The following is a 17351-nucleotide window of genomic DNA, read 5'->3' as shown; positions in this document are numbered from 1 at the left end:
ACTCAACATTTCAGTGAAATAAAGATTTAAGTAAAATAACGAAGAATGACAGAGCAAACTGTCATCTTAATCGAGGAATCGCTTAAATAAAAACGTGATGTAAACTTTAACACAGATTTTCCTGCAAGGTCCTCGGTGCGGCTTGGGAAAATTTGAATTCAAATGAAAGTTGTGTTTACATAGTAAAATAACTAGACTTTCTCCTAACGTTAATCTTCGAATGGCTAGGATAAACTACATCATGTCTTCATTTCTTGGCAAGATGCATATAATAAAGCAACTAACAGTCTTATATTCTAAGTTTGACGGGTTCAGAGGAGCAATGTAGGCTGTAGCTGGAGCCGGAGCCCCACTAAACTCTGAACTACAGTTACCAGCATGCAACAGTGCCAAACGCCCTCCGCCCGTCAGCACGGCGTTGGCACGCCCAGCGGGATCAGCGCTGAACTGGTTCATTGTGTCGGGGACTGGACGAGAGTTTGCGCTCAGGCGTCTGTGATCAACACCACGGATCCACCAGCTTGCCATGCACGCTGTCAGCCTAACGGGGATCGAGGCGTTAACGGCGCTGGCCACATAGAGAGGCCGTGACACGCTGAACAGGAGATGAAGAGTGAAGCAAACTGGCAAGATGAGGATTAATGATGATTAATGATGTAGGGGTGCTGGGCTCGCGCAGCTGATACTCGCGGCTTGATGTGTTTTATCTCGTGCTTGGGTGGAAACGTGTAGTCATCTGTAAAAAAGCACAGGATTTGTATCTACATATCTACATCTTTATGGATATAGATCCCATCCCACATCGCGCTGGGTCTTGATCGTTTATTTATTTGTTTGTTTGTTTTGTGTAAAAGTAAACGTTGGGAAGGTTCGTCGTGTGCCATCAATAGCGAACAAAACATGGGGAACGCAGAAAGTATGGATACCCAGCTCACCGATTTCAGGGCGAGAAATAAGCCCCCAAAACTGCCAATGCCAGACCCAGCAGAACTGGAGGAAAGATTTTCAATTGCTTTGGTAATTATTCATCAATATTGTCCAGGAATTTACTTACCAAGCGTAGCACGCGCCTTCTGTAGTTGCGCTGGTAATGTTGGCAGTCTCGTGCAGATTTAGGCACTCATCTATTGTGTGCAGTCGCATGCGTGCCGCTGTGGGGCTCATCAGCCACATAGATCGCCTACTTTTTGGGGGTGTAGAGCATTTTGCTATTTACAGCATCGGTAGGCTTATTAAATGTAAGCGTGTAAATGTATTTCTGCTATTTGTAGGTGCGATTAGTCGTGTATCAGACCCCATGACCATGAATTGGGAATAAGGAGCAATCCACTGTGAAGTGGCCACTAGTGTTTGCCTTGGTGTCTCAAAGCTATTGTTTTGGGATCGTGGTTTTGACAGCGCTTCATACAGCATGTAGTACTGTTGCAACAATACACAAAGTGCAATATGGCACTAACGGCATAGGCTAAACGTACTAGTTTATTACATTGTTGCAAATTTAGTAATGCAATAGTTGGAAGATTTTTCTCTATGGAATGTATGCTGCATGTGTTAAAAACAATGACAGACGTAATATTACTAATGTTATAATATGCTTTTGAATGTGCTATGGGACTTCCTCCTGAAAGGGGTACATTGTTATGGTCTGCAGATGTATGGCAGGGAGCCTTTCTCTTAGAGGCATCTAAACTCACATGTTCCGTCTACCTAACAGAAATAGATCTGTGCTGAGAACCGATAAGATCAAATCAAAGTTTGCTTGCTCATGACGGAAGCAACATCAGTGTAACTACGTTCTGTGTGAGTGCGCACGTGTGCGTAAGGAGGTGACAAGACAGAAAATGGAGGGAATGCAAATCATTTGGATGCTTGCCTCATTTTCACAAATTTGCATTCCAAATTCTGACCAGTAGCAGAGACTGCAGTCTGGAGTCTGTACCTAGTCTGTCAGATTAGAAGACCGCTCCTGCCTTTTCACACATTTAATCATTCTATCATCCATGAGATGCATTTTGTTTCCAAGTTATGCGCTGTGTGCCTCAGCGGGGACACGTGGGAAACTGGCAGTAAAGCAGTATACTAGGGTGTGTGTATATAGTGGAAGTATGTGTATTATAGTGGACATTTGAGTGTTGGATTTGTCCTACTGCTTTAAAGAAAAAAAGTGTGACCCTCACACAGTGGCTCCTTCACACCCAGTCAGCCCGTAATCAGAGGCATCAGCTGTGACGCAGTAGTCATGTGTGGGACCACAAACTGTTTTTAAACTGCTTCTAACCAAATTCAGACACCAGTTTAAAATTAAAAGCTACATGTTGGATCCCTCTCATGTTGCAAATACCTTTGCAGCCATCACAAAGCAGGGGTGTATCTTGGCAGAGTATAACAACAAACAAGGATGCTCTTGATTTGATGGGTGCTGGTGTGTGTGTCTCAGAATTCCATGAACCTTCCACCGGACAAGGTCAGACTTCTGCGGCAGTACGACAGCGAGAAAAAGTGGGAGCTGATCTGCGACCAGGTGAGTGACATGCCTCAAGTGACCAGGCAAGTCCTTGCAGTGCTGCTCATACCTGAACATCAGTGTCAGAGGTCGGGGTTAGAGTCAGAGACACTTTGTTCAGAGTCCCAAAGGTCCTGCCAAAAGGAAGCTCAGAGAATTGCAGTATTGTAACGTTGGCATGCTGTGTCTTCTGCTGCATCTGAGAACTACTTGAATGATTATATTGTTTTTTCAGAGCTGTCCAAATGGTGTGCCTCTAATCGGCATGGCAACCCAGTTATGGGAACTGTCGTGTTCAGTAGTGCAGCCCTCTGCCTGTCTGTCTCCATCCACCACCTCAGATCTCACAAAGCTTTCACCTCTCACTAGTGAGCAAACATGGATTCCTTATTAAAACATATCCTCTGCGTCCGCCATGTCTGGTTACCATGGTTACGCTGACATGCGGCCGGGAGAGTGGTGTGTGCAGAGGTGACAGAGCAAATAAGGTATGAATAATAAATGACATGCGCTTGGCACCATGGTGGGAGCACAGGGCCAGCACCCTGATGGCAGCACAGGGCCGGAGGTGACGGGACTAGACAGACTGCTCAGAATAAAACCGAAAGGGTGTGCCAAGGAGTTTGATGAGAATAGTTGTGACCAATCAGAGGTCACATATTTTGCAAGCGGGTCAGCTATGTTCCAGTTTAATTTTGCTTTGACTTTGTGCCAGATCTGTAATCATGTTAGTTCTGTGTTTGAGTGTAATTTAAAAAGGTGTCTGTGTGTATAACAGGAGCGTTTTCAAGTCAAAAACCCTCCGCACACCTACATCCAGAAGCTGAGAGGATTTCTGGACCCTGCCGTCACGAGGAAGGTGTGTTACATGTCATACCCAGTCTGTGTTTCAGATGGAACTCTCTGAACTTGCAAACAGTGTTATTGTCATCTTTGAATTTTGAACAAAACTGAGGAGCACCTGAATGTGATGTTCTTCACTGATGGCCTGACCTTTAACCTGGGACACACCTTTTATATGCTGGTCCTGGTATCAATGTGTCAGAGGGTGTGGAATTTTGTTGTGCTTAGCATGTGTTTGTGTCTTTGTGAGTGTACACACTACGGAGCAGCACAATCAGTGTCCAAAGTTCTGCACAGAAAAAAAAATGTTGTGTGCATTTTTACATTTTCAGCACATAGCAGGAAAGGTGGTCAGACTGCCCAGTCATTCTCCCAATCTCACAGAGAAACTCAAAAGGAACCCCACTGCGTAAAAACCCAAGTGAACCCCACTGCGTAAAAAAACCAAAGTGAACCCCACTGCCTTAAAAAAACAAAACAGTAAATCCCAGTCATGGCATATGTTGGTATGGTGCTGATATTTTAGTACTGGGCAACTGAAATATTGAGGCTTTTCCGGCAGAAATTCAGGAGGAGAGTTCAGGAATCCACCCAAGTGCTCCGCGAGCTGGAGATTTCGCTCAGGACCAATCATATTGGGTGAGTGGTCCTTGACCTGTAAATCAGATTGTTTTGACTATTTAATCCCCCACATTAAGTGGAGCTTTGTTTACCAAGGACCATTGTCCATTTAACTGGGTAGCAGGTGTTCTGCAGAAAGAGGTTTTTGAAGTTTAGACTGATCTTACTGTGTCTTCAGGTGGGTGCGAGAGTTTCTGAATGAAGAGAATCAAGGCTTGGATGTGCTGGTGGAGTACCTGTCCTTCGCACAGTACGCCGTTACGTAAGCAGTGTGCTTCTTTTCCTCCATCCCTCCCTCCCTCCCTCTCTCCCCCTACTCTCTCTTTCTCCCTCTCCGTTCCTTTCACTCGCTCTTCTTCTCTCTAAATCTGACAAGATTTTGAGCCGTCCTATCACAGCTTTGCAGACAACACTCTTGGCCCTCTCCCCAGACAACTATGGTCCCCTCATCCCTCTTTATAAGAGTCTTGAACACATCATTAAGTGGATGGGCCAAACCCTTCTGCAGTTTAAGATGAATTAAGATGAAACAGATTCTTAGATTTGGCAACAGCAATGAGAGGTATAGACTGGCTTTTTGGATTCATGCTAGCTCATAACCTTGGTGTACTTGTAGACTGTGATTTCCTGTTTTAGCAATCTCATCAAATCAGTTACTGAATCAGCATTTCATCACCTTAAGAACATAAACAACATGAGAGATTTCCTGACAACTCCGTGCTTTTATGTCTAGTAGAGACTACACAAAAACCACTCAGACAGCTTCAGTTCATTCAAAAGCTGCTGTAATTCTCAATAAAAGAGAAAGAAGAGACCACACCTCGGCCAGACCCCCACACTGGTGACCAGTAGATTACAGAGATCACTTTAACGTATTAATACTGGCCCATCAGTTGCTTAATGATCTAGGACCAGTATATCTGTCTGATATGCTGCAATGTTATGAGCCAAGCAGAACTGTCAGATCATTAGGGTCTGGTTAGTTAGTCCTGACAAACGTATAGACTTAGAGTGGGAAGGTAGCGTTTAGCTGTTATTCTGTTTTTAATGGAACCGGTTGTCAGGATCTTAGAAGAGCAGCAACACTAGATGATCAGATTTTGGTTAGTGACATTTTTATTTCTTAGGCTGTTGGCTCAGATCAAACCTGAATTTTCAGCTCTACAGGGCACTTTTATTTACGTTAATTCTTATTTTCTTTATTTTCATCTTTTATATTTTAATCTTTCATCTTTTATCTCAACACTTTACATTTTTATTTGTCAAATTTTAATTCAACATTTATCATCTTATTTAATTTTGATGATTTTAATTATGTGTATGGGTATGAAACATTCTGTACAAATAAACATGTCTCACCTTGCATGGCTCTGCCTGTCTCACCTTCCCGGTCTTTGCATGTTTCTGCCCCCTCAGCTTTGATGGCGATGCAGCAGAAGGCGCAAGTGGGGAGGCATCCGTGGAAACTCCGTGGAGCAGGTCTATCGAAGATCTCCATGGCGACAGCAACCTGCCCTCGCCAGTCAGTAGCAGTAGCATCCCACGCGCCACACGCCACTCCTTAAGGTACACACACATACACACACGTGTGTGTGTGTATATATACACACATAACACTCCTTAAGGTGTACACTCACTCGTGCAACTCACTCCTTAAAATGTACATGCATGCTCCACACAATCCCCACGTGCCTCTCTATAAGGTGCACACACACACACACACACACATACATACATACATACATATTTACACATGCGCGTGCGTGCACACACCCATATACATACATACATACATACATACATACATACACACACACACACACGTGCACGCGCACACACACGCATATATACATACATACACACACATACATACACACACACACACACGCACGTGCTTAACACACTACTAATTAATGCGCACACACACACATTCCACACAGCATTCCATAAGGTATAGACACATAGATACATGCTTCACACACCAATAATTAAGGCACACACACATTCCACACACCAATAATTAAGGCACACACACACAGCACTAATTAAGGCACACACACACACTCCACACACCACTCCTTAAGACACACACAGGCAAACACACAAAGAACAACACAAATGTTTCCATTATATTGGCTGAGCTACTGTTTTGGTTCTGTGAAACTGTGTGATGCCATCTCAGGTCCAACACTCTTCCCAGCCGAAGGACCCTTAAACACTCTCGCTTGGTGTGTAAGAAGGATGACGTGCACGTCTGTGTCATGTGTCTCAGAGCCATAATGAACTATCAGGTATAACAATGTTATTTACTGAAAGTTAAACCTAATAACCATAATAAGACACAAATGCCATCTAATGGCTAAAGCTCATCTACAGCTGTTTCCTGTGGTACATCTTCATGTTCTCTCTGCATACAGTATGGCTTCAATATGGTCATGTCACATCCACATGCGGTGAACGAAATTGCCCTGAGCCTCAACAACAAAAACCCCAGGTAAGGCTATGTACAAACACACGCACACATAGTATGTATGTTGTAACGTCAGCATTATTTTGTAAAATCTGACTTCATTATTTGACCTGTACATGCACTTCTTCACTTATCAGTCAGTACTGATAATAATCTGACAATTAACATTTCAGCCAACAAACTTGATCAAAGACCCTCATTGAGTTTATAATCAACCCTAATGATAAACTCAATGATATCATTAGGGTTGATTATAAATTCTTTGAGTTAATAAATCATTAGGGTTGATTATCAACCCTATTGATAAACTCACTGAGTCAATACTCAACCCTAATGATCAACTCACTGAGTTAGTGACCTCTTGTATCCTAGATCTGCTCACTGATCCTCTGAGGTGGAATTGATTGTTTGATCTTAGTTTCCTGTAATGTAGTGTATAATCCCTTGCTGTAGCTCATAGAGACGAGCGTTTCCTGTAGAGAATTCATGCCTCTGTGTGTGTGTGTGTGTGTGTGTGTGTGTGTGTGTGTGTGTGTTGTTCGTGTGCAGGACCAAAGCCTTAGTCCTGGAGCTGCTGGCTGCTGTGTGTCTGGTGAGGGGAGGCCATGAGATCATCCTGGCAGCCTTTGACCATTTCAAAGAGGTACAAGAATGATTTGCAACCATTGTGTGTTTTTTTTTTTTATTCTGTTTTAAATGCATTATAATGATGCTGCAGTTTAATTAATTAATGATGTTTGTAACAATCAGAAGCTCCATGATTTTGTCCTGTTTGAGTATGTGCTTTTGTGGGTTCATTAGGAAGCTTATTTGTGGTCTGTTCCTTTCTCCCAGGTCTGCTCAGAGACCCAGAGGTTTGAGAAACTAATGGAAGACTTTAAAAATGAAGACAACAATATTGATTTCATGGTGCGTTAATATGAGAGCACTCTTGGCCTGAGTGCCTTCCCACTCACAATGTGCACTTGCGGGGTTAGGGTTTATGGTTTAGGGTTTAGGGGTTATGGTTAGGGTAACCCTTAACCCTAACTATGTTTGCGGCCGCCTTGTGTGACCCGCTGCAGGTCGCATGCATGCAGTTCATCAACATCGTGGTGCACTCTGTAGAAGACATGAACTTCAGAGTGCACTTGCAGTATGACTTCACCAAGCTCTCCCTGGACGAGTACCTAGAGGTAAGGCTCTGTTCCTGTGCCAAAGTGGGAAGAGACCCTACTGGGTCAGGGTTAGGGTTAAGTACTGAATGTAGTAGACCATATCACATGTACAATTAAAAAGTGTATGTTAACATTGTTGAAATAGCACATGCATTGGGCACGGTCATGGTAAAAAAAAAAAATGAATGTGGAACCACTGGCCAAATTCAACTGGAGTAAATCCTTCTTCTTTTTTTTTTAAACAGTATAACAGCTTATACACACACTCCTGTAAGGCACATGTGTGTTGCGCGTGTGTTGCACGCATATGTATTGAGTGTATGTGTTTGTCTATGGTTCAGAGGTTGAAGCACACAGAGAGCGATAAGCTGCAGGTGCAGATCCAGGCGTACCTGGACAACCTGTTTGACGTGGGTGGACTGCTGGAGGACGCCGAGACCAAGAACGCAGCACTGGAGCGCGTGGAGGAGTTGGAGGAGAACCTCTCCCACGTACGGCAAGCCGACCACCACTGCACCACCATTCTCCTCCCACTGCAAGCGCCTGCACGTCCACTCATGGGCTTTCAGATGCCAAATGAATCACTGTCAGACTGTGTAACAACTGGGTCATCCATTAGACTCTTAATTGCCAGATCTGTTTGCTTGCGGCCTTTCTGGGAGCTGACATTAATGAACATAGTTACGTAGTCATAAGGAAATAATTTTATTCATTAATAAAATGTTGTGTCCTGAGGGATAACCTTGAGAATTAGCTTGGGCTGTTCGGAGGCCAAACCTGTTAGTACAATATTCTCATTCTCTCTCTCTCTCTCTCCTAGTTGACAGAAAAGCTGTTGGACACAGAGAATGAGGCCATGTCCAAGATCGTGGAGCTGGAGAAGCAGCTTATGCAGAAAGACAAAGAACTGGACACCATACGGGTGAGAGTTACAAACACACAGCCCAAAAACATTAGTTCTCTAAAACATTTTTTTTTTTTGCAAGACCCTTGTTGCTTGTGATCAGTTTTATAATGCAGCTTTATTATAAACTGTGTGCAGACATCATACCCTCATATGGGTTAGATATGGAACTATTGTGGAATTATAGGAGGGGGTAAAATTTGTTTGGACTAGGGTTCTGGGAAGCCTCCCCTCTGCCCCATCAACAGCAAGGGACAACTCTAACCCTAACTCCAGCAGTCTTGAGGGGAGGTGTGGGGCAGGTGAGCTTCATGGAGAGTGAGTAGGTTGTCTGACTGGCATGTTTGCGATGCAGGCCGTGTACCGGGACACCAGCTCGCAGGTGCACACGCTGCGGCGCATGGTTCGGGAGAAGGACGAGGCCATCCAGAAGCAGTGTGAGCTGGAGGAGAAGGCTCACCTGCTGGCGCGTCGAGGTAGCCAGCACGTGCAGGCGCGTGGTGAGGGCGACGGCGAGGGCCAGGCTTGCCCGCTGCCCTCCCCTCCGCTGCCCACGCTGTTGTCACCCTGCCCCTGCCCCGATGCCCTGGCGGTGGCCTGCATGGGCGCCGCGTACAGCCCTGCGAGCACCTCGCAGAGCGGCACCCCGAGGAAGGTGGCCGCGCCTGCTTCTACTCCACCCCCCCCTCCTCCACCACCTCCACCACCACCCATGCCATGCTCCTCTGGTGAGTTAACAAGACAGAGTGGTCTGATGATCCACTGTTTGGTCAGCCTTTTTATTTGTAGTTAATAAATACGGATGGTCACTAGGAACCATCGGCGCTAAGGGAGCTTCTGTAAGGTGAAGGCTGCTGAAGGTGTGTGTGTGTAGCATCAACACGGCCGTGGTAGCTGGCCTGAAGAGTGAGCAGTGTCCTGCTCTCTGGCACATTGCAGCCCAGTTTTAAGTATAGTTAAGAAGGCTGTTATCTGAATTTCATCGTGGTTTCATCGTAGTTTCATGGTCCAGTGTGTTGCCTTTGTTCAGATGCATTTTGTGTTTGTGAGCCACGTCTTCTTTCTTCTGCCATCCAGTGCCTAATGGACCTTCAGATGTTCCTGCTCCACCTCCTCCTCCACCTCCACCACCACCTCCACCTCCACCTGGGCGTGCCATGGAGATGTCCACACCACTTCCCCCTCCCCCTCCCCCTATAGCCCCTCCCCTTCCTGGCTGTGGCACACCCACTGTCATATTCAACTCTGGCCTGACAGGTGTGTATGTATTAAAGTCTTTCTGGTTTTGCTTTTAGAGTTTTCATGCTTATTTTCCTTTGTAAACTTTGTTTGTGCTTTTTTTTGTCCTCTACTTTTTACTCCTTCCTGCCCTCAAAGATGGACCAATCAAGCTCTTCTGTACGTTCCCTCCGTTTGGGTGATCTTTGCTGTGTCGTGATTTATTTTTGGTGTTTTTATATCATTAATGTGATCACTTTTTTTACGCCTTTTTTGTCTGTGCTGTCTTGTGTTGCGTATACTGACCCCAGCCATGAGACATGTTAATTAAAACCTAACGCACTCCATCTGAACAAAACCAGCACTGACACTCTCACCTGTGCCTCTACCTGTCTCCAGCTGTGAAGATTAAGAAGCCAATCAAAACCAAGTTCCGAATGCCGGTCTTCAACTGGGTGGCCCTCAAACCCAATCAGATCAACGGTACTGTCTTCAATGAGATTGATGATGAAAGGATTCTGGAGGTATTTATCTGTCATCAGACTCGGACTTCCTGACATTGATTGGACTACATGACACTTCATAACAGTGATTTTAATTGCAGTATACTACGTGTGCCACCAAGGGATGGTCGTACTTAAATTAGGTCAACGCTAACATGATTTTTACTGTAAAAACAAATTCATATTTTGAGGTGGAATTGCCCTTCTGTCTCTACCAGGACCTGAATGTAGACGAGTTCGAGGAGCTGTTTAAGACCAAGGCTCAGGGCCCAACGGTCGACATGACGATGAGCAAACAGAAGGCCCCGCAGAAGGGGCCCAATAAGGTGTCACTACTGGAGGCCAACCGGGCCAAAAACCTGGCCATCACCCTGCGCAAGGCAGGAAAGAGCTCAGAGGAGATCTGCAAGGCAATTCAGACGTGAGCGCTCCTCAAGGACATTTCACCTCCGAAACCTGTGTACAGCCAATGACCTAGAATTAGGCTCCGAAATATTGTGTAAATGAAGATAAATATTAATAAAAATTACTTTAAGATATATTTATGTGCCAAGTTCTCACTTTCCAGTACATTAAAACAGCAATAGTAAACTCGGCAGCTAATCACCATAAGAGCTGACAGTGTGTCATTGAAGAAGTTCTGTCTTTTTTCCTGCAACACTGCAAAACGTCTCTAGAATCCTCTAAAGTTCTGGCAGCAGTTTTGTCTGTCTGGTTCCGCTGGCCTAGTAACACATGCGTCGCTCAGCCCAGCCCCTCTCTGGCTGTCCCCCAGGTTCGACCTGCGCACCGTCCCCGTGGACTTCACAGAGTGCCTGATGCGCTTCATGCCCACAGAAGGGGAGGTGAAAGTCCTGCGGCAGTATGAGAGGGAGCGGCGCCCTCTGGTGGAGCTCACGGAAGAGGACCGCTTCATGATGCTCTTCAGTAAGATTGAGCGCCTACCCCAGAAGATGACCATCATGGCCTTCACGGGGAACTTCAACGACAGCCTGCAGATGCTCACGCCGGTATGAGTCACTCATGAACAGAATGTAAAATATAACCCAAATATAACACAAATATATCATAAATATAACACAATATCCTTTTTTGTTACAGCAACTTCATGCGATTATTGCTGCGTCTGTGTCCATAAAATCTTCCCAGAAGCTAAAAAAGATCCTTGAAGTTAGTAGCACTTCACACTGACCTTAAATTTGACAGTGTTTCTGATCCTGTGCTGTCAGTCTGTGATCTGGTGTTCTCTTCTCAGATTATACTGGCCCTGGGGAACTACATGAACAGCAGCAAGAGGGGAGCTGTGTATGGCTTCAAGCTCCAGAGCTTAGACCTGGTGAGTCAGTCAGAATCTGCCACATGGTTGCTGAGGAAACCAAACTTCGCCTAAAAACACTGAAACATGAAATGTGGAGGCAGTTATGAGTGCCCACCTGTTCCCACATTCTCTGTGCAGTCACACATCATCTCCATTTTGTTTGTTTGTTTTGCCCACAGCTGCTGGAGACCAAGTCCACGGACAGGAAGCAGACTCTGCTGCATTACATCGCTAACGTGGTGAGGGAGAAGTACATGGCCATGAGCATGTTCTACAATGAGCTGCATTATGTGGAGAAAGCTGCTGCTGGTAAGACTCACTCTGTGTGCTCTTTACCATGCAGCACACACACATATACACAGAGTGTCACAGTGTAGCACACACGTATACACAGAGTATCACATGTACGCAGAGTGTCACAGTGTAGCGCGCACACGCGTACGCAGAGTGTCACAGTGTAGCGCGCACACGCGTACGCAGAGTGTCACAGTGTAGCGCGCACACGCGTACGCAGAGTGTCACAGTGTAGCGCGCACACGCGTACGCAGAGTGTCACAGTGTAGCGCGCACACGCGTACGCAGAGTGTCACAGTGTAGCGCGCACACGCGTACGCAGAGTGTGTGCAGAGTGTCAGTGTAGGGCGCACACGCGTACACAGTGTCACAGTGTAGCGCGCACACGCGTACGCAGTGTCACAGTGTAGCGCGCACGCGTACGCAGAGTGTACGCAGAGTGTCACAGTTTAGCGCGTATGCAGAGTGTCACAGTGTAGTGCGCACACACGTACACAGTGTGTTACTTAGGAAATAGAATTTACAAAGTAACACACATGTACACATATAAAGTAGCATTTACAGTGTAGCACTTTTACTTATACAAAGTGCCACATTTGCTGTATAATGGATACATATTCTTGATGCAGCTTACGCTGACCACAGGAAATTTGTCATGTTATATGACTCTGTAAGATGTCATTGTTATTTACCCTGTGTAAGATGTCATTAGGTTTATTAGAGAATTATTTGTGTTTATGTATATCTAAATAAGAGAAGTTTAGCACAATGTGGTGTTTGACTGGCGGCTGTAAAAAAAAGGGGGGTTCTCGTGTTTCAGTCTCTCTGGAGAATGTCCTACTGGATGTGAGGGAGCTCCAGAGAGGTATGGACCTCACACGCCGAGAGTACAGCATGCACGGCCACAACTCGCTGCTCAAAGACTTCATCCACCACAACGAGACCAGACTGAAGCAGCTGCTCGACGACGCCAGGATTGCGCAGGTACAGCTTGGCCAAACCCGGAGACACAGGACCGCATGGCCAAACCTGGAGACATGTGTCTCTGAGGACTACATCAGCTGGACAAGTGCTGGTCCTCTCATCACAGCTCACATGCATGTTCTCACAGGATGCTTTTGACGACGTTGTGAAGTACTTCGGGGAGAGCCCCAAGACCATGCCTCCCTCCGTCTTCTTTCCAGTGTTTGTGCGCTTTGTCAAGGCCTACAGGGTGAGCCAGGCTTCCACTCATCCACACATCACTACTTCCACCCATCTTTCAGTCCAGTTCAGGTCAGTTGGAATGTGTCTCTCTCTCTCTCTCTCTCTCTCTCTTTCTTTCTTTCTTTTCCCAGCAAGCGGATGAGGAGAACGAACAGAAGAAGAGGCAGGAGCAGCTGATGATGGAGAAGCTTCTGGAACAGGAGGCCCTGATGGAGGAGCAGGAGGACCAGCAGGTATGGCTTTACCAATTAGCATTTTAGGGATCCCGTGATGCAAAGGATCCGGAGAAAGCCAGCTAAACTATCATAATATTGTAAGTGGGATACTTTCTAGGAAGTTGCTTGTCTGTCTCTCCTAAACACACTAGTCACCATCACATAAGGGCAAGAGACAGCAGCAGGATCTGATCGCTGAGCTGAGGAAGAGACAGGGGAAGGACAGCCGTCACGTCTACGAGGGCAAAGATGGTGCCATTGAGGATATAATCACAGGTACAGCAGACGCAGTCAAGGGTGGCGTGCCTGCTCCCACCTGTGAGAGTGATTCTGTCATATACTGCGATAAAGATACTTCTGTTTCTCTCAGGTGCTTTTCTAGAGCTAGAGTCAGTGTTGTTTTTGGCTGTTGTCTTGCTACAGTGCTGAAGACCGTCCCCTTTACTGCGCGATCGGCCAAACGGGGCTCGCGCTTCTTCTGTGACCCCGCCCACTCAGAGGACATCCATTACTAAACTAAATTCTCTCCCTCAGAAAGGTGGCTTAATGTCTGTCTCTCTCGCTCTCATCTTGCCTTGCTTTCATCCATCCCTCTCTCCATCAGTGTTTCTCATTCTGCATGAATGGGCGAATAACGTGTGTGTTAACTGTGTACACGCGATGAAGTGTGTTGCCTGTGTACAAGTGATGAGGTGTCTTGCCTGTGAACAGGTGATGGGATGTGTGCTGCCTACGTGTTGCCTGTATACAGGTGATGAGGGGCAAGTTTAATCAAGTCACCTCTTCTCAACATTTCATCCTTCCTTCTGTGATACCACATGCATGGCTGAAAATATTGCGCAGATGTAATTTCAGATGTGCCCATTGCTCCATATGCATGAGCCGCTGCTCGTGGTCAGCGCTGCAGGTCGTCTCATATATGGAGACAGGTGTCTAACTGTCACTCTGTTGCCACACGCAGACCTGCGTAGTAAACCCTTCCGTTGCACCGACGCCCTCCAGACGAGTAGGACGAGGAACTTTTGACACCTTTGAGCACCTTTGGTACTCTCCGAACAAGTGACGACCTGCTAATCCACCTTACTCAGCCAATGAACAGAAGTGGGTGTGTCTACTTATTAAAACAAAGGAGAGGTAGAAAGTGCTCACCCCAGCCGCTTCTCCATCCTTCCACTCCACCCGCCTCTCCATCCTTTCAACATTCAAGCAGGAGGTGAATGAATGTTCATGTCCCCAAGATGTAGAAAACTGACTTTACTTGAGCACTGGATATGCAGGACACTCAAAACTTACAAAAACTGGAATCAATCAGTCAAACCCTCCGATCTCCAGTGGAAGGAGATGTGGTTGTGGTTGGGTTTTATTTATTTTTTTAACCCCAACCCTTTCTGACATTTTTGAAAGGCCAGTGCTCATGCTTTGAGAGAGTGTGTAGCCAGTGTAAAAAAAAACAAACACCCTGGCTGGGTGAACGGAATCGTCTTCATCAGGTGCTCGTGGTCCACAATCTCTTCCCTACTTTGGGATTCGATAAAGCTGAGCAGCTGTTACTGTCAAAATGGGAAAATACCCATGATGCACTTTGCTTATAAACATTCAGTTATTGTCCTTTTGAACTCTCATGCAAAAAGAACTGGTTAAGAAGAGAAAGAGTTGTGGGTCTGATTTCTACACTGGTACTGAGGACTATAATCTCCCTGTCTGCGGACTCCCTATTAGTTATGGTCAGTGTAACCCTGACCTATTAGTTAAAGTTTCCTGAAGGGAGGGGTTGTCTGAAGGACTCTTGTAACTCCGTGTATGTCCATCTTACTTCAAGCACAAACGTCCTGTCCTGCTTGACCTCTTGTGATGTATGATGTATGTAAACTGTTGAACAGAGTTTGCTTTCTTTTTTTAAAAAAAGACACTGCGTGGGGAAAATCCTTTTTTAAATGTAAAGATATTTTGCTACAAAAGTGAATCCCTTATTTTTTACATTGCCCATCCATTGTGATACTGTATATATTGTTGAAAAAAAAACAACACTGAAATCATTTGAATGTTATGATGTCACATTGTATGGCAGTATTATTTAGTTCAGTGGTGAAGAAAATGAATCAGTTGACTCAGTGCTGATATCTCTCCCTCTAATCAAACATACTCAGTATTGATAATCGTCTGTGATTGCACATTACACAAAAATGCTTGGACAGACATTAGTGGCACATGTAACTTTTTTTTTTTTTTTTTTTACATTGTTCTTTAAAAACAAACTGGAATCAAAGGTTGTCTGCAAATAAAGCAACAACATCAACAAATTAAATGTGTTATTGCTGCCTCGTTCTTGCAGTGGCTTATAAGACATTCATATCATACCCAAGGCTACTGGGGGTATTTCATAATACAGGTCTCTCCCACTCTCCCAGTGTAATGTTACACTACGTTTCTTTTTCAAGTCCACTTCTCCACTGACATGTTTAGTGCCTTTAACAAGTGATGTTCAGTGTATGGTGTAAGCTGTTCCTTAGCTCAGGTTATCTAATCAAACATACACTCCATCCAGTATGCCACAGCACAGGCAGACATGAGTTGAGCCTCCAGATATGTTTTTCTGTGATTACGAGAACACAGCATAGACTCTTGAAAGGAGTAACTTAATGTTTTACCATTATGAAATTGGTGCCCTAGCAACCCCTAATCCTAATTCTAACCCTAACCCAAGTTTTAAAACTTTCTCTAAAATGTAAGCAGTCAAATCCCAACTGATGGTGTTGAGTTTAAGCAGGGTGCCCCCGGGTCCTTAAAAATCTTAATTTGTATGAAATTACATTTTACAAATTTAAGGAATTGAGTATTAACTTGTTTTAAATTGAAAATTGTGTGGTGTTGAATGTTTTGCTTCAGACGCATATCTTTGCTGTTGCCCATTTCAATTACGGAAATTAAATTCGTGTGACTAACACAGTTAGTCTCAGACGCCCAAACGCCGATTATAAATCTGACAACTGCTTTTACTTCAGGAGAAGAGAAATGTACTTAATCAGCTGATAATTAAGATGTTTTTAAAACAGTTTGTTACCATGAGTCAATATATCTTCATCTGTAGTACAATGAAGGGCAGTGGTGGTACCATGGTTAAGATACTTGAATTGTGATTGGAAGGTTGCAGGTTCCAGGTTCCAGTCCCACCACTGCCAAGTTGCCACTGTTGGGCTCCTGAGCAAGACCCTTAACACTCAGTTACTCAAGTTGTACTCAGTCATAATTGTAAGTCAGCTCTATGCTGTAAATGTAACCCTCAATATAGCTTCATCTGCAGTACACCCTAGCCCTAGATATTATGTGAAGACCAAAATGAGGAACATACCCTGCATTTCTCATTAAGCCACAGCAGCAACCAACATTTAGTACCAGGAAGTTTCATAGAAGGTACTATCAGAACCTATTAAGCACACAAAGTATGATTTACTTTGCTTAATTACAGTACTATGTCCTATATCCTCCTTTATCCATTGCTCTTAGTGCTATAGAGTCCTGAATGCTGTAATTTATTTACACCCAAAAGGTAGCAGTTTCTGTTTCTGAGCGTGTCCTAAAAGACCCTCTAATATGTTTAATACCTGTAACAGCTTTAGGATACAAGGTTAAGGACTTTGTGATACTGTCTTACAATTGTTTTGTATTGTATTGTAATGAACAAAAAGCTTTAAAAATAATCACTTGGTTCATACAGAACTGCACTGCCCATTTATTGCACCAAACTAGGAAATCTGCCCTCATCTCACCCATTTCCCCTTATAGTTTGTATCTTTAATATTTGATACCTTACAAAGCATATCATGGATTTTGCCCTTCCTATCTTTCTGGATCCTCCGCACCCAGAGATGGAGATACATAAACATTATATATATATATAATGTTTATGCATGGTACATATACACACTATATTTTGTTTCTGTGCTTTAATTGGGTCTATTACTATGAAGGGCAATGCAAAAGAATGCACCATCACCTTAAACTATTATTAGCAGTACCACATTATAACCACAAGGTGGCAGCAAAATGTCAGGCCACAGAATAAGGACAACCCACTCAGTAACGCTTAAGAAGTAAATGA

At 44.6% G+C, this 17351-nt stretch overlaps 1 protein-coding gene across 9 annotated transcripts; it reads left to right on the top strand.

Annotated features, from left to right (window-relative positions):
* The first annotated feature begins 468 nt into the window (after positions 1–468).
* fmnl2b (formin-like 2b) lies at positions 469–15557 on the top strand. Of its 9 annotated transcripts, XM_081710211.1 has the most exons (28): positions 469–1017; positions 2438–2521; positions 3282–3362; positions 3909–3985; positions 4146–4229; positions 5384–5533; positions 6150–6258; positions 6385–6461; positions 6987–7080; positions 7272–7346; positions 7502–7612; positions 7936–8085; positions 8415–8516; positions 8854–9226; positions 9576–9755; positions 9876–9896; positions 10116–10240; positions 10438–10640; positions 10995–11229; positions 11321–11389; positions 11475–11555; positions 11717–11846; positions 12652–12815; positions 12943–13044; positions 13169–13270; positions 13405–13528; positions 13676–13790; positions 14214–15557. In XM_081710211.1, exons 1-27 carry the CDS (start codon positions 901–903, stop codon positions 13765–13767), a joined length of 3312 nt encoding a protein of 1103 aa, XP_081566337.1. In that variant the 5' UTR covers positions 469–900; the 3' UTR covers positions 13768–13790; positions 14214–15557. The 9 variants fall into 9 exon arrangements, with proteins under 9 accessions (XP_081566337.1, XP_026860534.2, XP_081566336.1 ...); XM_027004733.2 differs by lacking the exon at positions 13676–13790; XM_081710210.1 differs by having other exon boundaries at positions 13676–15557.
* Positions 15558–17351: the final 1794 nt, after the last annotated feature.

This window comes from Electrophorus electricus, chromosome 3 (assembly GCF_041902795.1).
Source record: "Electrophorus electricus isolate QZ-2024a chromosome 3, ASM4190279v1, whole genome shotgun sequence".
NCBI classification, from domain to species: domain Eukaryota; kingdom Metazoa; phylum Chordata; class Actinopteri; order Gymnotiformes; family Gymnotidae; genus Electrophorus; species Electrophorus electricus.
Note: the sequence above shows the minus strand (reverse complement) of the source record. Positions and strands in the feature narration are given on the sequence as shown.

Coding starts and splice junctions, on each gene's coding strand:
- fmnl2b (XM_081710207.1), top strand. CDS start 901: ATGGGGAACGCAGAAAGTATGGATACCCAGCTCACCGATTTCAGGGCG. Junction 3,363..3,908: donor ACCCTGCCGTCACGAGGAAG/GTGTGTTACATG, acceptor CTTTTCCGGCAG/AAATTCAGGAGGAGAGTTCA. Junction 11,230..11,320: donor GCCTGCAGATGCTCACGCCG/GTATGAGTCACT, acceptor TTTTTGTTACAG/CAACTTCATGCGATTATTGC.